The sequence below is a fragment of the Genypterus blacodes genome, unplaced genomic scaffold, assembly GCF_046128005.1.
Source record: "Genypterus blacodes isolate CSIRO-AG114 ecotype Tasmania unplaced genomic scaffold, CSIRO-AGI_Gbla_v1 ptg000008l_1, whole genome shotgun sequence".
Taxonomy (NCBI): domain Eukaryota; kingdom Metazoa; phylum Chordata; class Actinopteri; order Ophidiiformes; family Ophidiidae; genus Genypterus; species Genypterus blacodes.
This window is the reverse complement of record NW_027466822.1, coordinates 756,290-778,670: the sequence shown is the minus strand read 5'-3', so window position 1 is coordinate 778,670 and position 22,381 is coordinate 756,290. Positions and strand designations below refer to the sequence as shown.

The 22,381-nt window shown below is 44.5% G+C and overlaps 2 protein-coding genes across 2 annotated transcripts; both read left to right on the top strand.

The window, feature by feature from the left end:
• The first annotated feature begins 1,391 nt into the window (after positions 1 to 1,391).
• On the top strand, positions 1,392 to 7,286 carry idh1 (isocitrate dehydrogenase (NADP(+)) 1). The gene is made up of 9 exons (XM_076155491.1): positions 1,392 to 1,504; positions 2,420 to 2,549; positions 3,630 to 3,921; positions 5,128 to 5,230; positions 5,449 to 5,626; positions 5,749 to 5,900; positions 5,991 to 6,131; positions 6,249 to 6,411; positions 6,507 to 7,286. Exons 2-9 carry the CDS (start codon positions 2,428 to 2,430, stop codon positions 6,598 to 6,600), a joined length of 1,245 nt encoding a protein of 414 aa, XP_076011606.1. The 5' UTR covers positions 1,392 to 1,504; positions 2,420 to 2,427; the 3' UTR covers positions 6,601 to 7,286.
• A 576-nt stretch (positions 7,287 to 7,862) lies between these two features.
• epsti1 (epithelial stromal interaction 1) lies at positions 7,863 to 18,217 on the top strand. The gene is made up of 10 exons (XM_076155503.1): positions 7,863 to 8,141; positions 9,674 to 9,732; positions 9,837 to 9,920; positions 10,124 to 10,197; positions 10,372 to 10,455; positions 12,168 to 12,241; positions 13,121 to 13,205; positions 15,649 to 15,713; positions 16,165 to 16,361; positions 17,636 to 18,217. The coding sequence occupies exons 1-10, from the start codon at positions 7,963 to 7,965 to the stop codon at positions 17,755 to 17,757; spliced, it is 1,023 nt and encodes a 340-aa protein (XP_076011618.1). The 5' UTR covers positions 7,863 to 7,962; the 3' UTR covers positions 17,758 to 18,217.
• The last annotated feature ends 4,164 nt before the right edge of the window (positions 18,218 to 22,381 follow it).

Below are 22,381 nucleotides of genomic sequence, written 5' to 3'. Positions count from 1 at the left end.
AGAAGAAGAAAAGCATAAAGAAGAAGTGGAGGTTGTTTTCATGTGCAGCTCATTGTTTATGGGATGACATGCTTGAGTAGCTGCTTCCTGTTGAGCGGTAACAGTTCTGCTTTGTGTAATGTTGACTGACTGATGGCTTGGGATAAGACAAATGATCAGGTATAGAGATACTGTGCAAAATTTCTATTCTCTCCAAGGAAAAGTATCCATTCAAACATGTTTGGTTGTAATCTTGCCACTTACCACTGTGATCCCAGTGAATGTGTGAAGTGAAACAAATGACACCCACACCCACTTAAGTGCACATACAAGTGTAAAGTTGTACATCAGTAAAATGAAAACAGATCATTGACTCATCATTGACTCATACTAGATAATGATACATAATGATACATAATAATACATGATACATGATACATTTGTAATGTTTATTTGTTATTTGAGTTACTTCTGTGAATAGTTAACATTTATCACCAAACTGAATTTCTTTGAGTATGTGTTTATTATCACATTTTTTTCAACAAAGTTTATTTAACATGAGTTCTGGAGTGAAACCCTTTGACCCTCCTACATGGCAGTAAGGAAGGAGCAGCCTCTTCACTTCCCATCCAGGACCCTTTGAATCATTATCAGATAACCTGCACATGTTGCTCAATGTTTAACCTTGAACTATGCGCTGATGTTTTCATTACAATTAGAGAATTCTTCACGTGAGACACTGCCCCAAGAATGTTTTGCTTGTTAGACATCTGCAGTTCGGAGGTCAGTTTTTGCTATAATCTTTGCACCAGTGTTCTGTGGATATCAGAAAACCAGCCTGGTTATCCAAAACATATTTGTTAGATGAGATTTATGTCATTTGCTGAGATGGAACGTGGTTGTGTTATAACTGTCAACATTCTTACTGTACCTATGTGGACTCACAGGTCAAATTAAGCAATATTCAGACTGTATGTCGTGTCTGTAGAGGGGGCTGTGAGAAACCCACCCTTAAGACAAGACAAGGGTGGCTTGTTGTTGGCCCGTAATAACATTAAATATACTGTGAACAGGTTCAATAGGTTATATTTCTGTGAAGCAGCTATACTGTCAGGCAGGAATGTTGCCTTTTAGAGCTTGGGATTTGACAGATTTTCACTCTCAAACACACAAATCTGTATTTTAGAACAAATCCTCTTAATCCTGCAAAGTTGCAAGTACAGGGACATAAAAAGCTATATAACATAAGGCAACATTTTTTAAACCAATCATCGAGCAGACCTGGGCCCCATTCAGCGGATAAGACACGCCCCTTACTGTGTGGGCTAAGCTGATAAGTGGAAATATTACACCCTCTGTTCTGATTGGTTGTTATCTTTTGATTGACGTGTGGGAGATGGAAGCAGGCTGAACCACTTCACTTCTGTAGTCCAGCCGGAGCCTGTACGCTTCCGCACACACACACACACACACCGCCTCCTCCTCCTCCTCCTCCTCGACTGTCAGACCCTGTAAACGCACCAAGGTAAAGTATCTATTTGTTGAAATACAAAAATTGTTGCAGCAAGTAGGAACAACGGTGGCGTTTGTAAAGTATGCGCCATCCCTAGCTTATCTGGTTTGACACCCTGTCACGCTAAAGTAGTTAGCCACCGGCAGGCTAATAACTGAGGGGTTTCGTTTGAACTCCATAAAGATAAGATGCTTCTCCGTGATATCACTACTTGATACACAGTGATGTAGTTAAATGCAGGTGAAACGGCCGGTACAATAGAGAACTTGGTGTAAATTCCCAGTGTAAAGCATATAAATGGGTTGTTATGGGATTTTCTCCCATATTCAGCTGAGGGGGCTGGAGCGCCTATAGGAGTCTGCAGAGAGTCTCCTCCCCATCATACGAGCACCAGCCTGGAGGGGTTACGTAACTTAAGAGGACATCATGTAATCGCCCCAAAAAAAAAAATCACAGAAAAGCTGCAAACCGTAATGAAGTGATGATGTCAGATGTGAAGTGTGAACTGTCATCTAATGAACTTTTAATCCATCTATAAATATAAACAGAAGCAACAGAAGATAGTGACTTGTTGGCAGTTTGGTTCAGACGTTATATCATCCACGTTCTGCATTGTGGAGTTTGATTGACAGGCTTTTTGCAGGACTTGTGGCTTGAGAAAATGAAATGCTGAGTCACTGCTGAGGAACCTCCCAGTGTATCCTGAATGAATGAACTTCATTCAGGATACACTGGGCCTCTTGTGTAACCAGTTAGTATCACTGTCATTCATTTGCATTGTCAGTTGAACAGTATCTTACAGTGCTTTGTTTATAAATCATATTTGTTGATATAAGTGTAGAATCACTGAAGGGTTTCATTTCTTACGTTTTTCCCCAAATCTCCATGTGTGTGTGTGTGTGTGTGTCCTCTGGTTTAACCATCCAGGCTCAAAGATGTCTCCGAAGATCAAAGCAGGATCTGTGGTGGAGATGCAGGGAGATGAGATGACCCGGGTCATCTGGGAGCTCATCAAGGACAAACTCATCTTCCCCTACCTGGAGCTGGATGTGCACAGGTGAGTGTGGTTTGGAAGCGTGTACAAATTGTTTTAAACATGTGATCAGTTCCCTTGTTGTGGGTGTTTTCAATGTGCTCAGAGTCCACTTGAGGGACTTGTGTTGTTTTCTAGCTGGAGCTCAGGATAAGGATCTTGGCGGTCCCTGCTCAGCTGGCGTTTCTAGTTTGACTTGTAGGTACTGGTTTGCCCCTGTGGAGGGAGGGTGACATCATCTCCACATGATCCATTCCGGATCTGCATCACAAAACACACAATGATGAGATAATATTTGGATGCATTAACCCTATTTTTATTATTCCAATAATTATAATTCACAATTTGGAAATGGACAAAAAAGTACAACATGTTCAGTTAGTAAATGAGTGTTGTGACTCCTGGACACACACTGACAACCAAACAGCTAAAAGGTCTGAGAATGTGACCTCCTTGTGAGAGGTCATAAGGGTCATGTGGGTGCTTTCTTTGGAATTACCTACACGACGCACAAAGACGTCAGATGGCACACAATCACACCAACGCACAAACATTAACGTGGAGAAACCTCCTGCAAAGACGCTGCAGACAGAACGACCTTTTCTCTCATCAGCTGGACCAGAATTGTGGCATTTTTATCGTCTGGTGGGGGAGGAGAGGATAAGAAGTGGGTGAAAGGTGACAGTGGCAGTTTCTGAACAATGCATTGTAGCTTAGCAGCAGAGAGCACGAGAGCCCAGGTCTAATATTTCAGTGTAGTTACTTCCTCTTATCGGCTTGTTGTGAAGCTGCCAGGCAGGACAAAGGTTCAACCACTCTCCCAGATATCTAGAGAATCATCTTGGCAGAAAGACAGCAGGTTACATACGTGATTAAGGCTTTCACTTTGTCTTTGTGGAGTTGCAGCGTTTTACTAATTGCTCTACTAAGGGACGCAATAGAAGAGGAAAGAGATGAGGAAGTGCAGTATTGAGACAGTGAAACAGGAGGTTAATAACTCTTCTTGACTCTTCTGCTAAATAAAATAGATTTGTTTTTCCAGCCTGGGTCTGTTTGAAAGTTTGAAAGTGATTCTCTCTCTTCTCTTCTCTCTTCTCCCCGCAGCTACGACCTGGGTATGGAGAACCGGGACGCCACAGACGACAAGGTGACGGTGGAAGCGGCGGAGGCGGTCCGGCTTCACAACGTGGGCATCAAGTGCGCCACCATCACGCCGGACGAGAACCGCGTGGAAGAGTTCAAGCTGAAGCAGATGTGGCGCTCGCCCAACGGCACCATCCGTAACATCCTGGGCGGCACCGTGTTCAGGGAGGCCATCATCTGTAAGAACATCCCCCGCCTGGTGCCCGGCTGGGTCAAGCCCATCATCATCGGCAGGCACGCGCACGGAGACCAGGTAGGAAGCGCCGAAGCTGTAGCTCATTCAACAGGAAACCACCGCCCGCTGGTTTACCGTCATGTTGGCGAGCAGTCGGTGTCATTTAGGAGAGACTCTATCAATATTTATATTTCATCAGCCGGCCTTTGGACCATAACGCGATGTGCTGTCTGCGTGCCCAGCGTGGACACGATGAAGCAACGCGTAGGTTTGAATCATAGCTCCGCCTGTGGCCTTGAGCCCAAATCAATAATTCACAACTCAGAGGGAAGATATTCAGGTGAAATGTCAGAAAGCTGCTATTCCATAATCCCTCACAGACACGTGTAGAAGGATCTGCTGTCCCCTCCAGTCTCTGAGGTTGTGCAATAATCTCTTACCTCAGGGGTGTCAAACTCATTTGAATTCAGGGGCCACATTCAGCCCCAATTTAAACTCAAGTGGGCCGGACCAGTAAAAGAAAAACAAGTGCAACTTCACCGTTAAACAATAATAACAATACACTATGTATAAAAGTATAAAGTATTGGAGGAACATAGAGAGTTTCATTCCTCGTGTGGGGCTTTTACTGCCAACTTTACAGGAGGGAAATACTAATAATTGATAATAATGTGCTTGCTATATGGAGAGAAATTGTAAAGAAATAATGATAGCAAACAACAATCAATGTGATGTTTAAAGACATTTCCAGGGCAAACACGCAGCACGAGCAAATATAACTTCAAGAAGATAGCTAGGCACGGAAAGCCGCTCACAGACGGAGATTACATGAAAGAATCAGTTACTAAAATATCAGAGAATCTATTCCAAAACAAAAGTGTCCTTGACGCACAAACATAACATCTTCGCTTTCCCATCTTTCTTGAAACTGCCTTCCTTCCTTCAACAATGTTTCTCTTGGACATTCTAGGGTCGTCTGTCGGTTGCCTATTTCTCAACACCACTCGGAACGACAGTTGCAAAATCCCCTGTGTTAAATGCTGATCTGGCGCTGATGTGGAAACGCTGCATATTAGTGGCATGATGACGTCACATCGCGGGTCACAAAAGCAAAGCATTGTGGGAAATGTAGCTTATAGACAATTTAAGCTTATAAGCAGCATAGATGTTTGTTTTGCTCTCGCCAGGCCACATAAAATAATGCGCCGGGCCAGATTTGACCCGCGGGCCTCGAGTTTGACACGTGTCTTAACTCTTTGTCTTCCTCTGTGTTCCTCCTCGCAGTACAAAGCCACAGACTTTGTGGTGCCCGGCCCCGGGAAGGTGGAGATGACCTACACGCCTGCAAACGGAGAACCGATGAAGTTTGTCGTCCACGAATTTGAGGGTATGCTACACAAAAAAGTCACTCCCAAGGACACACACACACACACACGGTATCTTAAGAGATTCGGTCTCAAGGTGTTCCAAAACAAACATGCCAGCCTTAACAATATAGAAGTGGGTCAATATAATGTGACAGATAACACCTTCACTTGAGCAGCTATAGGTGGTGCTGCTTTGTCTGAATGTACATGTATTGTGTATATGTGTGTGTGTGTTCAGGCACAGGTGGTGTGGCCTTGGGGATGTATAATACAGACAAGTCCATCAGGGAGTTTGCCCACAGCTCCTTCCAGATGGGTCTGACTAAAGCCTGGCCTCTCTACCTCAGCACCAAGAACACCATCCTCAAGAAGTACGACGGACGCTTCAAAGACATCTTCCAGGAAATCTACGAAAAGTAAGTAACCCCGACCTCAACCGCTGTCCGTGCCCGTCCGTCCTGAACGCAAACACCCGACGTAGGTGACTCGTGACTCAAGCTTCTTGTGTTTTTGTCGTCCACCTTTTCGTCTCATCCAGAGAGTACCGTTCCCAGTTTGAGGCCAAGGGCATCTGGTATGAGCACCGCCTGATCGACGACATGGTGGCTCAGGCCATGAAGTCTGAGGGCGGCTTCATCTGGGCCTGCAAGAACTACGACGGAGACGTGCAGTCTGACTCTGTAGCCCAAGGTGGGTGGAAACGACCTTAAAAGCCAAAATGACAAAACGATAAATCTTCGGGTCTCTGGTGCTGATGTTGTTTTGTGTGATTGTTTGCAGGCTACGGCTCTCTGGGTATGATGACCAGCGTTCTGATCTGTCCTGACGGCCGGACGGTGGAGTCTGAAGCAGCCCACGGCACGGTGACACGCCACTACAGGCAGCACCAGCAGGGGAAAGAAACCTCCACCAACCCTATCGGTAGCAAATCACTGCACTAACATTTTGCATTTATTCGCACTCACATCAGACCTCAGAGTCCCAAATGTAAACAAAGCTTCAAGGGTTTTGAAACAGAACTGCACATTTTTCCCACAGCCTCCATCTTTGCGTGGACACGGGGTTTGCTCCACCGGGCAAAGCTGGACAACAACACAGAGCTGCGGGTGTTCTCCGAGGCGCTGGAGGCCGTCTGCATCGAGACCATTGAGGCCGGTTTCATGACCAAGGACCTGGCTATCTGCATCAAAGGCCTGCCAAAGTAAGTGTCCCAAATCTTACCTCACAAGAACCTCCTCTCAAAACAAACCAAACCAGGCTTGTATCCCTAAATCCTCTCCTCTCCTCCGTCTGCAGAGTGACACGCGCCGACTACTTGAACACCTTCGAATTCCTGGACAAGCTGGCGGAGAACCTGAAATGCAAACTGGCCAACCCTCCCAAGCTGTGATCCGACCGACCCGGCAGCGAAATACAGAAACACAAGGAAGCGAAACACATCAGTAGATACACGGAAACAGCGGCCGCCGCAGTTCTGGGACTCCAAAGTCGTAGGAGATTTTGCACTGAAACATAATCATTCCCTTGTGGGTGTCCTGATAAAGCAGGATGCCTTGTCCAGGAGATTTTGAGAGTTCACACAGGTCAACACTACTAATCCAGCATTCAGTACGAGTGCCCCAAAGCCACACTTAACACACAACTGGACATATGATGGTCCTCTGATCATGTTTACTGCAGGCGTATTCCCTCTAAGTGAGTGTTGTGTTGTTCTCTGTCTTGTGTCGTCTGACGGAGCCTCCACCCTCACTGCCTTATTCGTTTTGGTGTCAAAGTCATCACCTGCCTCATCTCTTAGTTTGACTTAGTTGTTTTGGACGGTGTCAGCCTGTCTATCACTGCTGAAATCAAGGGTTACCAATTCAACTAATGATATTTTAGACTAAAATATGGTTCTTTCACAGCTGTTTATGAGACTCATGTTATGGATTTGTGTTATTTCTATGTGTGTGTGTGCCTGTTTTTAACATCGTTACAGTGATCCTGCCTAAAAAAAAAACCCATCATGTTTTCACCATTGTGCTTGTTAACGTCTGACATGTTGACTCATAATAAATAAACAGTTTATGAAAGAGATCATGGTGTTTTTGGATATGATGGTTGATTGATAAGTTCTGAGCCTAGTATCATAAGATCTGAACGGGTTCAGTTCAATTCCACCCTGCCTACCTGCGCATCCTGTGTGCTGATGTCAGGTGACTCCCTATCCACACATCACTGTTTCCTATCCATCTGTGTGTTTTAGAGGTGGGAGGAAACAACCTGGAGGAGAACCACACAAACGTGATGAGTATATTTGTTCTGCTTTCCAAGTGTTCAATCTTAAACCTTCAATAGTTTGCTCATTCTTTTGAAAAGTCATCACTAAACTTGATGCATGAAATAATAAAACTTGTTCTTTTTTTTGCTATTACTTTTTATTGAAGCAAACTTCTTACATGACATGCTGGATGACATCAGTGATGTTGATGCGATGATCTCATATGTACAGTTTTTACAGGATGATTTCAAACAGCAATGTAGGCGAGTACAAATCGCATCATAGGCTATGGTAAAGAGGAGAGAAGAAAAACAAAAGAAAGAGGACATCCCTCCCAACTGTTGTGTTCTGCCGTTCCACTAGGTGGAGCCATTGTACACGAGTCACTGATCGTGATTATTTCTTTTTAGGAACGCATTCACAATTTCTCCCAGTGTGAACCGCAGCAGGAAAGTCAAGTCACCTGTTCCTGGATCTTTCTGTTCCTGGATAATGGATCCATATCACAACCACGGACAAACAAACAAACAACCTACCACCAGCAGAAACCAGAACCAGTTTGAAGATGATGTGAGTGGGGATGAGTCTGATCAGAATCCAAACAGAACCGAACCTGACATCCGGAACCCGCCGGTGACACCTAGGCAGAATCAGCCGCAGACTCCGCAGTAGTAAGTAAAGAACTAAAAACATCACGATAGAGTCGTCATTGATAATAGTGTGTACATTCTGCCTGTATTTAGACATAAACACAGAGTAGCAGTTATGTTCTAATTGTTAATAATATCAAAACTAAGTGTCTTCAAAGCCCTTATTTTCATCCAATCAATAATCTATCAGTATTGATTAGTATTATAAATCATGAGTCAGAAGTATGCTGTTAAATCAATCGAATTGAACTCCTTTAACTTTCACTTTCGTTTCATGTGAAGTGAGGAAAAAACATGTTGCGTTCACTGCGCCTCGGAAACCACACAGTTCTTCTAGCACATACTTCGAAGGCATGGCAGAGAATAATGAACGATGAATTGAATACGAACTTTATTTGTAGGCATTGCAATACAAGCACAACTTTCAGTGTGAATTTTTATAATTCAGATTATCTCTACTGTAATTATGTAAAGGCCAACCATACACTTCTTTGTTCACTGATAACAGACAGTGGACCCTTTAACAAAAGGCATAGTTATGGTAGCTGTATAATTTGGCACAGAGCTGCTTTGTGTTGTTACAGAATGATGATTAGGAAATCATTACAAGCTGGAGTATTGAAAACAAGAACAGATTATACTACATTATAATATATCTGAAAGATGCATCCCACCCTTGTAACTCCCTGTTCTGTCTGTTACCCTCTGGAAGGCGATACAGATCACTGAACACGCTCACCACCAGACTGAAGAACAGCTTCTTTGTAAGGGCCATAAATGAGCTAAACAAAATCAAACATTAGACAAATTAGTACCCCAAAAGTCAATTGCAATATTGGGACAAATTGGGACACATTGGGACATATTGGGCATCTTCAGCTATGATGTCATGGGATGTCATATGGGGCCAGGGTCATGTGATGTCATTTGGGGTATGATGTTGTGATGTCATGATGTCATATGGGATGTCGAGACATGTCATACGAGACGTCTTGAGCTATTGGGACATCTTGAGCTGTGGGACTACTTACGTTTTAATGTATGAATGGAACTGTGTGTTGTTTATTTATTGTTATTTATTATTTATTATTTATTTATAGTTGTTTATTTATAGTTTATTGCTGTTATTGATCACTGTTCAAAGATTCAGGCACAGCACAAATGCATTTCGTTGTATCATCATATACAATGACAATAAAAGCTATTCTATTCTATATATTTTGCTTTCAGATGCTTGCCAGCTAATTAGTCTTTCTTACTCACACTTTGTTTGCGGCTTGCCAATGATATTGTTTCCATACCAACAATTCTGACGTCATAAATATATTGCATATTAATCCATCTCTTGGACTGGAATGTTGCCTTTGTACAGTATAGGTCACTATTTTCAATAATATCAAATTCACAATACACCTTGAACTATTGAACCATACAACGTGAACACAAGTAGGCGAACAACCAAACAAATAATCAAAACAAGTCAACAGGATTAAGAATATGATCAATAATTCACTGATTCACTTTTGAAGTATTTCACTTTGCCTCTGTTTTAGCGCAAGTGGATTCACCATGGTTGCGCCCAATGAGTCTCGGAGAACCAACTTGATGAAGGGTATGGTGATTATGCAACAGTTTCTCTGTCCCTGTATGCTTTGTATTCTCACATTCATTCTTTGAATTTTTTTCCACCTATGTGTTTACATGTTATTGCTGCAGTGGCTCAGAAAGGAGAGGAAGATCTCCAGAAATGGAGAGAGGCAAACAGAGTGACGTCTGTGCAGGAGACCCCGGAGAGGCTGGGTACATCCCCCCCCCCCCCCCCCCCCCCCACACACACACACACACACACACACACACACACACACACAGCACAAGTTCACTCAATGCAAACCTGTTGCACAGTTGAAATGTCTACCATCATTGTTTTATTATCCACTATTAGACATGATAGCACACATGCACGTGTACTGAAATGGTGCCACTTTGTTGTTTTACGTGTGTAGGTGGTAATGTGACGATGGCTGAAGCCAGGAACAGACAGTTTGGAGCATCACGCAACGCCAAACTACAGAAGAAGGTACAGCATACACACACTTACACAGCCAAAACAGCTTCATCGTTACCTACTCGGTTCACCAAATGCACTTTATCATTTCCTATCAAGGAGGTTATGTTGTTTGGTTGGTTGCTAGTTTGTTAGCACAAGTTGTTTTTTTTGTGTGATTTTTTTAATGTGAACTGTTGTTTCAAGATAGAAAAACAGGATTTGGACAAGAAGAAGAGACAAGAAGAGGAAGAGCAGCTGCAGAGGATGAAAGACATACAGAGAGGGAGGGTGAGATGGCCCGGTGTTTTCATTGTTCATTTATGACGTGAAAAACAAACCAAAAATTAACACTGAAGAAACAAATAATACATAGGAAAATCAGATCGATAAACAACAAATGAAAATAACATGAATTATGTATACTAGTCGACATCAACAAATAAAAAACGTCAACAAATAAATTGGCTAATAAACAAAAACACATAACATAACAACACAAAGCAAACATTTTTTTTAAATAAGCACCAATAGCTACAATAACATCACAATTCATAACAACACAAATAGAATACCAAAAATAAACAACAAATATCACACTGCAGCAGTCTTCACTCAATGACAAACAGCATCATGTTTAGCCTCTAGATGTCAGTAGAGACAAGCGTCCTCCTGGGCAGCTGCACAGGCCAGTCAGTCCCTCACACACTCACACTGAGAGCCGTGACATTCACTTGACTTATGGTTTGGTGGTTTTCCATTCATCAAATCCAGCTCCTTACTTTGCTCTCAGACATGTTCTGCTCCTTGCTTGATTCTGTTCTTGGTCTAATAGTGGTAAATGGGTTAGCTGTGTGGAAGGCTGACCAATGATCAAGACCAAGGCGGTACCCCGCAGATCTGCTCCTGTTACGGCACAACCTTCGTAAGAATGTATAGGAATGTTCTGGCACTCCAGCCAATAGATGTGATCTAATGTATAAAACATGGATCTGGGTCATGAAACTATTCTGAACTCCATTTAAGTGCATGTGCAGATAAAAACTGAGTGGAGAGTGACTGAGTCCATCATATCCCAGTTATAACACTACATTTAGGATTTTCTGCATAATATTACATACAAACAGACTAATGCACTAAAAGAGTATTGTTTACTTTCCGCCCTACACTATTCACTTACTACTAGTAACCTCACACTTTGTATATCATCGAAGTTCAGTTTATTGGCCTTGTGCGTCATTATTACTATTATTATTATTGAGAACAACTGAAGGCTTTTGCAAGATTAGAGGACGACATCGAAGTCAAGGAAACTGAATCTCTATGACATCATCCTGACAAAGATTGAAAACTAAACACCACTCTTAGAAGTTGAATTTATTATTAGGAGTGGCTGTATTGGATTTTTAGTGCTGTAGTTTTATTAGGTTTGAGCACTGACAGGACATAACTCTTGTGATGTCATAAGGGTGAGTTTCTCTCACTTTACAACTTGGTACAACGCTCACATCTGCCAAGGAGGTTATGTTAGCTGGATATCTAAAAGGGTTATGGAGTGACAGAGGAAACTCGAAGGGCAGATTTAAATAAGATAAAATCATGATGTAGTCAATAACCTGCCAAACGAATTAACAGCCATAATTTAAGGACTACTCAGCCTTGGCGGAGGTATGCACTCTCTGGGTACCTTCTAGTTTTCAAGTGTTGAAATATATAGAATAGTAAAATCACTGAAGTCACTAAAAGCTTCATTTGCTGCAATGTTTGAATCGCACACATGTGCTTTTGTCATGCTTCAGTATCCTGTAGCAGTTACAGACAGTAAACCTTCTCTTCTGTACATGTGACCATATAACCACAGAGTCACTCCTTATATATACAGGCGGTTGCAAAAAAATCCGTCTCCTTGTATGTTAGAAGAAGTAGGACTTGTGTGGTGGCTGCATGTTGTGCATCTGGTTGTGTGCAGCTGCGGCGTGAGCAGTGACTGTGATGCTTTGCAGGGTGTGCGCCTGGAGCAGAGCAACCAAGAGCAGGAGCGGCGGAGGAGGGAGCAGTTCAGACAGGATCAGCTCAGGTCAGGCCCGGATCGGGTTCACCGGAGTCTTCCTGCCCGTCACCGCGTGGCATTGTGCTTTGCTTTTGTGTCATCTCTTGTTCAGCTGTGAATCACAGTCGTAGGCGTAGCGTCAGATGACACCACCTCCGTTACAAAGGAAGCGCCCAATGTCTGATCCTGCGCTGACCTATAATTCCTATTGGAGCTTTAGCAAGTGTGTGTATTCAGTCGCCAGACAAATATCAGATGTAAGCATCAGGGGAAAGTGTGGGCAGGTGACATGTGGCTCACCTCTAACTGCCCGTATTTACATTTTCACATTGGTAAGGAGTTCCTTGAAAGAAGGAGAAGACGGAAAAAAAAGACTCCCTGAGAAACTGCAGTTTTTTCAAATGAGTCTAGATGGAGAGATAATCAGGACTTGGAATGTGCCTGCATGAGGTTTGCTCACAATCCTCTCAACATTCTATCAGACCATATTCCCTGACAGTGAAGACGATACGTAAATATTCTTCATGAACCCGCTCGGAGGGAGATGGCTTGTCAAAGTAGCATCTCTGGCTTTCTTACAAGAGAAACAAAAACAGGAGACAGTGAACCAAAGTGTGAACCTGAGGGAACAATGAAAGTATTTAGAGATGCGGCGAAGCAGAAGGAGCGAAGAGCAGTCCAATCAGAGGAGATCAAGACGAGTCGAGTCACAGAAGGACAGACAAACTGAGTCAACCTTGTGGGACTGTAGTACTGTCAGTGTCCCTGGCCTGTGGAGGAAACTAATACTCCTTCATACCTTTGTGATTTGTGTGTTTGTGTGTGTGTGTGTGTGTGTGTGTGTGTGTGTGTGTGTGTGTGTGTCTGTACATGCTAGACAGAGACTAACATGTATATTTCATACAGGAAGTCTGAGATGTTTCTGCAGAAGTTTGAGAGGACGGCCCAAGCTCCACTAGCATCCAGCTGTGCCACACACACGTCACCCTGGGTAAGCCAGCGACCGCATAATGTGCGTCTGCGCTTCTCACGTGTTTTGTTTGTACACACTTCACTGCGCGCGTCCGTACGTGTGACTGCAGACGCCGTATGTGCCTTCTGCGCAGACGCACGTTTGCTCTCCGGCTCTTGTGAGTCCCGTGGTTCATTGTGGCGTCTCATATCTGTGGCTGTGGGGTCAGAGAGCTAAACATTGCGGTCGTTCACACCAATTCATCAGCCTTTGAATAGTGTTTTCTGAATAAACACTTTTGGGTGCGGAGTTTTCAACGACCGAGACCATGTGGGAATTAAGCAGCAGCCCCAGCAGCCCGAACGAATGTCGGAGCCCGATCCCCCTGCAATTATCTCCTGGTCACAGCTCGGGCAAGCAGCAGTACAGCAGCCTCATGGTTGAGTAAAATGAAGTGTAAACACACAGATGAATAGGCCGTCGCTCCGCATCTCTGCCGCCGCCGCCTTTGTTTTCCCTCTTTCTCCCTTCCTTCCCTCCTTTTTCGTTCCTCTCAGTCTCTCGTCCTCTCTCGCTGTCTCTCTCGGTTTTCCGTGAGGGAATAAGTGGAAGGCGAGCAGAGTTCAAGGGACTTCCCAGAGTTCATGTGTGAGCGGAGACAGAGACGGAGGCACAAAGAGAGACAGTACTGTGAGGAGTCTGCAGAGGACAGAGCAGAGTGGAAGAACCTGTAGCCGCTAAAAGTACCTGGAGCAAAGCCAGGCTGTGTGAGGAACATCCTGGGAATACAGGATCCATTGTCGATTAAAGGGGTGCAACCCCGCCTTGCCCTCAGATGTCAGACGGTTACACCCATCAATGACCTAAAAGGAAGACCTCCAATTCTATCTGAGGAAAGAATAAATTAAAACCTGCTTTACAAACTCAAACGTACCAAAAAAGGCGTGTGAAAGCTTGAAGTCTGAAGAAGGTGAAGAGGTTATTCTTAGCACAGAAATCATCCGCTTATTGCAGAGTGTTGACAGCTTCCTCAGTTAGTCAGACACGGTGTTAACAGAGCGCCGGTGTAGCGTCTGTCTGCAGACAGCAGAGAGAGAGAGAGAGAGAGAGAGAGAGAGAGAGAAAGCAGGAAGCAGCCTGAGGAAAGCATTCCTCTCCGTTCTCCGCTCTACACGGATTATGTGGCGACTGACAACACTGTGAAAAGTGCACACGCAGCTTCCTCTGTGGACAGGAGGGTTGTTTGCTTTTTGGGGCTTTTCTCATTGTTGTTGCAGTTTCTTTCTTGCCTCTGTCTCTCGTAGGGCCGCATGCAAATCATCAGGTGGGCGCAAGGATGGAGGGGAGAGGAAACCGGTCAGTCTGTAGTCAGTCTAAGTCTGGAAAAACTGATGAAACTGAGGTTCAATGGATGATACCAAGAAAGCAAGAGAAAGAATCCTCTCCTCTCTTCTCCTCTCCTCTCCCTTCCTTTCCTCTGCTCTCCTTTCCCCTTTCCTCCCCTCCCCTCCCCTCCTCTCCCAAGATTAGGAGTTGAAAGTTTGTGGCCACAGAGCAGCAAAAGTCAAACTTTTTCATGTGGTTCTGACTGGGATCCAGGAATCTGTTGTTCTTTCACTGTGACTCCATAAAACAGCTCATATTTAAAGCTTTGATGATGGAGTCCAGAGCGCAGAGTGCAGTGCAGGTGGGCAGAGTCGGTCCTGACCTCCCCGGGGCAGAATTATATTTTCTATTAATGTACACCATAATAATATTAATCATTATATTATATTATAACAATATCATTGTCAACACCTCCTCCTTAAAATTTGTTGGGATCTGACCACAATTTGTTGTTGCAGAATCATGGTCAGAGCTTTCAGGCACTTTTGGGTCTCATTTGAAAACTATGCCATGCTTTGACAAAAAATATAGCAATTCATTCACACTCTTTATTTATTATTTACTGAGTGAAAACATTATAGTCACTGTCTCTTTAAGAACTCAGAAAGTAGCTGGACCCTTTTCCCAGAATGCCGTGGGTCATGTGATCTGTCCCACCTGCCCTGTACTTAGTGGGTGTGTCTAAACAGGTGTGTGTGTGTGTGTGTGTGTGTGTGCGCATTCATTTGATGTCGTGTTACAGAATTTAAGGACCAATCAAACTACATTTCTTGGGTCTGTTCAGGGTTTGTTGTCATGGATACATTGCAGGAGCTGTGACCCTCACTTGCTGACACGTCCCTCCTACATCACACTATAAATCTGGATTATAAATCTAAAAGCACAAAACCACATGAAAGACCTGCTACTATTTACATTTCCCATTCCAAGCTGTAGAGGTGTAATAAGTATTTACCTGATAATACCTACAAAGGTTGTTACTGATAAGCGGCTATTGTACCTCGTTTTTGCTCAAGGGCGTACGGCATTGCATAAGACGAGTCCTTACAGTGTCAGTGACTAACATTGGGTTTGACTGAACTCTCTTTCATGTCAGAGTGAGGCTGTGGAGAACAAGCCGAGTAAGAAAAGCCAGAAAGACTTACAGCTGGACCATTCAAGGTATGTAAAACAACACGTATGTCATGTTACTACGTTACTGTGATGTAGCTGCTGAGGTAAGTAGTGGCAGCTAAACGGAGGACAAAGACATAACTCCACATTTCTGGAGAGAGAAGGAAACATCTAGTGTGTTAGACTGACTGCAGACCTTAGCCGGCCTCAATGCTAATGCAGCTAGCGTGAGCCAGAACAAGCTATCACATGACCCACGGCATCCTGGGAAAAGGGTCCAGTTACAATATCAAAGCAGACAACTTTGAAAGATTTTCTAAAAACTGGCCTCAACATGAACATTTTCATTTTTTAAGTTTTTCACTCCTTCGGTGTTGAATTCATTTTACTGACCTCATCATCCTTCAGTGGCTAAATTACAAGAACTCAGCTGTTTCCCTTTATCGCTGCCATGTGGAGCCACCCAACATGCAGAGTCACATGTTTTATATCCTGGCAGGGTGAACTCAGCCTTTCTGGACAAACTAGAGGGTCAAAGCAGAGGAAGCAAGACAGAGGTGAAGACAGAAGCCGTTTGGGAGGAAGAGCGTCCATGTCTTTCCTCTGCGGAACTTGGAGAACGAGCGCGCCAAAGCTCTGGACAAGACGCGACGGACGACCCAGAGCAGACCGCCTCAGGCTGGGCAGACGAGGCCGGTGAGCTGACCTGCTTTGGGAGAATGGATGTGTGAATAATCCTCACTTCACTATTTCTCACGCCTTTTTTTTTTATAGTCCAGCTCAACCCTGGTTAACCAAAGCTAAATCAAGCTTTTTGACAAGCAAGTTGCCCACCTCATCCTTTCTCAGAGGACTGTGATTGTATGTTTAGTCTGCCTCAAATCAAAGGCTGGACCCGCTTCAAAAATGCAGGCAGGAAGTGCTATTGTAGCTCCTGACATTTAAAGACCCTGCTGATACTTCACTTATGTGTAACATGTCTGGAAGTGAGTGAGTAAGAAAGTATATTCAGGCTATTCAGGCTCATGTTAATCTGGTTTGGCTTCCTGTCATACTAACAGGAGCAGGAACAGCAGCTGCCTCTCACTCAGACATGCGGAAAGAGGACTGCTAGACATTTACCTAGGAATATCTTTCACTCAAAACACCAGAAAGACAACATTTCCTGCTACATATGCAGTCACAATCCATTTTGTATAGTTCATATAAACTCTGTCATTCCAGCCCCTTCAGAATAACCACTTAATTGTCACTTAACATGTAGCAGCGTCCTCAATATGTTAGCATGTCTAGCTTGACTACCTGCCCACCAGCTCAGCAGCCACATTGCAGTCAAGTATGCAGTGTAAATGCCCAAAGTTATTTCAATCCTCCAAACCATCCATCCTGGCATTGCTGTTGTGGGCAAGTTTTGAATGTCAGAATTCAGCAATATCTCTAATCCATCTGTCAGGCTGCATCCGCTGCCCACAGTCATTTCCCCAGTGAGCTAATCTGGTCGTTCCGTTCTGTCATCACCTGCCTGGGCCAATATCCTGCCTGGCTAAGGGATGGCCTCTCCTCTCTTTCTCATACTCTTATCCAGGCCTCGATCTCTGATGGTCCGTCTCCAAAGCCGGACCGGCCTGCGCCAGGGAAAACAACCAGGCGTCCCACCCTGGGTGCTGTGGGTAGTTGTAGGGAAGTGGGATAGCACAGATGTCGGTAATCCGGGGTTCAGATTCAAAACTCTCTGCGATGTGTCACGACACGGACACCAATTAGTCAGACCGCAATGGGGTTGGGTTTTAAAACATTTTGGTATGTATTGGGTAAAGTCAGCCTCAGCACCCTTGGGTTACAGGTTTAGGCCCGAGTCAAGCGGCTTCTTTAAGTTTCCTCTTCTTTAGGTTTTTAAGTAATTTATGTTATTTATGTCAAAGGAGAATTTAACAGCAGGAGCCTCATGAAGTCTTCCTTGTGTTTTGCAGACTACGACTGGGACTTGGAGAAGCTGGTGATGGAATTCCCCAACTGCAGCAGAATCTTCCTCGAAGACATCATCGACCAGTGCGATGGAGATTATGAGAAGGTCGTCATGCTACTCAGCTGATCAGCTTACACCGTGATCAACACGCCATGCGTTTGGTTGAATGAAATGTATCTTCATTGGGTGTAACAGCAAAGTAGTGTTAGTAACCTTCAGTGTGTTTGTGGTGGAGGTAAATACAGAGCTGGTACTTCCCGACACATCTGCATTAAATATACACCTACGTAACATTATGCGTTGCTTGTAATCTGTTTTTGATTGTACCATTCATCACTGGAATAAGCTGTTTGCTGTCTTGTATCTGTCTGCATGCTGGAATGAGTCATGGCGGGTTTTCGCCGTGATTCTGGGCTGAATTGATGTTCCCTCACCAGAGCAGTTGAGGATCATCGCCATGACTCATCATCGTTTTAAGGCTTGTTAATTAAATCAGTGTGTGTAGATAGAGAAACAAGCTTCCCAAATATATGACGCCTTTGTTTGTTTGTTTTGGAAAACTATAATTAAAATCAAATCTCATGTATCCATGGAAGGCTTCCTTAGCAATAATGTACAGTATCTCTGTCTGTAGGGGGCTCAGGGTTAAAACTTGTTCATTTCCACATCTCCACATCACACCTCCAGGATCTTGTTGCTCTTGTAGCACTTAGAATCCTCTATACCTCTCATAACCTCTTCACCCCACCTGGTCTTGTTGGCATTCAAGCATCAGGTGATTCATCTTCCACCGCTCAACAAATCTATCCAAGAACTTCTGGAACAGAGTCAGAACGAACCCTTGGGTGCTCGTATGTTACTGACCAACTTATCTACCACCACAAACTGGGACCTGTCCCCCAGGTAGTTAGTAATCCAGGAGACTGTGGATGAACTCACACCATCTCAAGCAGCTTCTCAGAATCAGTAGTTAGATGGTATTAAAGAATCAAAAAACAGGATTCTCACAGTGCAGCTCCTCATTCTAATAGGTAAGATCTCACAAGTATTGTATTTTCCCACAAAGCGTGAGTGCCTTTGGTGTGTATCATTGCATCAAGTTAACAGAAAAATCGTCCTGGAAGTGAAACAACTGTGTGTATGTGCGTGTGAGTGAGCATAAAGAGGTGGGGACTCCGCTGCTCTGTCGCCTAATCAATACAGTGAAATGTCTGAGTTCTGATGAGGGAATGTGACAGTGAGGTATCGTATGATGACTCCTCCGGCTATATGGCTCCGTTACAGGACAGTTCAATCAGACCAAATGGAAACAGCAATGGGACCCAGAGCAGCAGATCTGGACCTGTGTGTGTGTGTTACAGGGTTGGGCCCGGCTGCGGTACACAGTATACTCTATACTCACTATCCCTCTTCTGGGAACAGCATTGATCGGGGTGGGAGTTGCATACTTGTCTTCTTCCTCTTATCTGCTGCAGATGTGTGTTTATGTCTGTGATCCATTCTTTCTTCCCTGTCCCAGTCAGAGAGAAACAGAGTGAATCAGGAAGAGGAAAATATTTGGCGTGGGTGGGGGTGGGGGGGGGGGGGTGGAGGGGGATTGGGGTGGGGGGGGGCTGAGGGGTGTTGGTCCAGTAGGAGAGAGGAAGAAGGGGGCAGGTGCAGGATCGGGTCCTTTCCCAGAGCTTCAAAGTGGGAATCTTTTTCCCTCGCACACCACACAAACTGCACAAAGCAAACACTCACACGCAGACACATGTTTGCGTGGAAATGCACCAACACGTGGACGTAAACACACAGCTCACTCTTGACCACATCAGTCCCACCGGTGTGATGGATACTGATCCTTTCCTGTCTGCTCACCAGCGTTGGATCACTGTGTGCGTGGCTGTTGATCTTGACTGGAGATGAGTCAGATCACAGCGAACAGGAAGCGTTGCCTTTCCACCCTCTCATGCTAATACACTCCGCACAGGCCTTTGGTTTCCTCCTGGTAGCGACTAGGTGTGTGTACACATGTACGCCTGTGCCTGTGTGTGATAAATGGACTCCAGTGAGATCAAAACAAAGTGGAATTTATTTGAATAAACTCAAAGGCTTGAACTTGCATTTATTACATACATACATTACTGCCAGACTTCACAGCTGCAAAAACCATCGTAGCTGAGCTGCTCCCAGTGTGACCTAAAGGCAAAGACAAACACTTTGTCCTGTTTTAGGAATCAGGAATCTTACTGGAGCAACAATGGAGCAAAGTCTTATTTCTACTCCCTTGCAGGGCTGTTTCCTCCAGCGATTTTGCGCCTGTTTGAAATACAGGACCACCCATTGGTTGTTTCTGGGGATGAGCAGTCCCCATGAGGGTGGCCATGACATCAGCATGTGGCAGACACACACAGACAAACAGGCACATACATGGATGCCTATAGGCCCAGGAATGGGTCTGAGTTGGGGGATTCCCCGTGGGTGGTTCCCAGTCAGAATGAGGTCACCTCACGCTGGAGTGTTGCACACACACCCCAAAATGGAGGGGAAAAATACAATAAAATCAAATCTATCCATCTCAGATACACCCAGACCGTGAAGCTCTGGAGGCTATTAAATATCTGTTTGAAGAGCATAAAGCATCTTGAAATTCCGGAAATCACCCCCATTGTTTTAAAAGCTTTTGAGTTTGGTCATTTGAAAGGTTATCTTGCATCAAGTTACACCATGAGCTCATCTGTGATCCAGCCATGGGAGAGTTTTGATCATCCTCTTGATACTAATGCCAAGTACTCGGTGTACTCAGAGCAAGGTGGACTGAGCTCCATCACGCTGGATTTGGACAAACATGCACACAACCTAAATGTTCCCACCATCCAGATTCAAGGGACAAATCCTCCTCCGTGATGTCTGGTTGCATTCTGGCTCTTGGTAGACTTTACATTACACGACACAGCGGTGTGATGTCTGTGCCAGCTGTCACAGAGTATTTCCTTCTTTGGGGCATGAGGGGTGTATTTAAGGACACCGGTAAGCCACAGCACTGACCTGAGAAAGCATGCCAGTGCTGCGACTCAAATATGTAACCACCGTCAAAAAACGCTCCGACTTACACACGCACTCCAGCACACAATTATGGCAGCATGCAGCGTACACAGCCGGTGGCGCTTGCTCTTTGCATATACTGTGTATATATACAGTATATACGCAGACGCACTCACAAACAATGTCAAACCACAAGTGAGTCACTTTGCTTCCTGAGGGAAAATTGCCTCCACAAGCAGGGACAGGGCAGTGAAGGCACCTCCTCAACGTTGGTCCATAGCGCTGACAACAGTATTTTATCCTGTGCGTTCCCACACACTCTGCTCACACTCAAATGCATGCATGGGTTTACACACACACTCAACAGTCCCACAGAGAAAGAAATGCATAGGTTTGCATACAAGCCTGAAAGAAAACTGAATTTTAAGCATGAAAACACACCCGTAGGTCTGTTTAGGAGTCGGGAGAGATCCTAAGGGTAAAGGTATGCAGAGTTTTTGGCTTCCCATTCGCAATAGTTTCCTGTGTGGTCCAAATCTACTGTTACACACACACACACCATCCCGCATCTATTACAAAGACGAGGTCCGGGTCAAAGCAGAGATCCTGCCCTGTAATGAGGATTTATGGGTTGATTTATTACTCGATGACATTGCAGAGATTGCACAGCAGTAAGATAATACGCTCTCGTGTTGTAGCTGATTCCCTTTGTCAGCCCGAACACACACTTCATCTCAGGCCATGACACACTTTTTCAGCTCGATTGCACTCCACTTGCACTTCAGATCTATCGGATATAAGAATGTGACCAAAGTAAACAAAACAAGAGCATTTCCTCAAATTGAAACGTAATCAAACCCACAGAAATACATCAAGTTATTTACATGCCCAAAAACGCTTAGATGGTTGCTGTGTGTGGATGAAGACAAAGACAGCATGTGTGTGTGTTAACGTTGTGTTTTTTCGATCGCCAATGCGCTGACCTCAGACTGATCTGTGTATCCATCCAGGTCTAATGAACATGAGTCACTGTGTTTGTAATGGCAGACTGCAGTCTTATCCGCAGCACTGCGGCAGGTTACAAGTTCACATGCAGATACCGGGGTGAGGCTGAGGTGAGAGGCTGCTGGGTTCACAGCAGGATGTCATGTCACACACACACGTGCTCAGCCCATAATGCTCTGCTGCTATTGGAATAACACATGTTCTGGTAATTTACGCTCATGCAAAAAAAGCCAAAATAACAGCTTTCCAGCTTAGCAACTGTCAACAGTGCAACCAAAGGCAATGTCATCATCGCATTGGTTAGAGTGCTCCACCCACAGAATGGTTTGCCCGGTGCCACGTTTCTATTTTATTGCTTATACGCCGGCACAAACAAACACATCCACTAACTAACACACACATGCACGCACACAGTGGGATGAAAACAACTGGAGCCACTAATTATTTCAGGGTCACTTTGTCAATTCCCAGGGAGAGAAAGAGAGAGCAAGAGAGAGAGAGAGAGAGAGAGAGAGAGAGAGAGAGAGAGAGATAGAGAGAGCTGCTGGTTTTGTTTACTCAGGGTTCAGCATCATATCCTAAGCTGCTCCACCAGACCCAAACATAGGAGTGGCGGTCATGTTTACCTCTCCGTCTCTGCATATGTCCTTTCTGCGGCGATGTCATCAGCTGCCGGGTGTCAGTCTGCTGTGGTGGATTCTATATGTGGAGGCTGGCT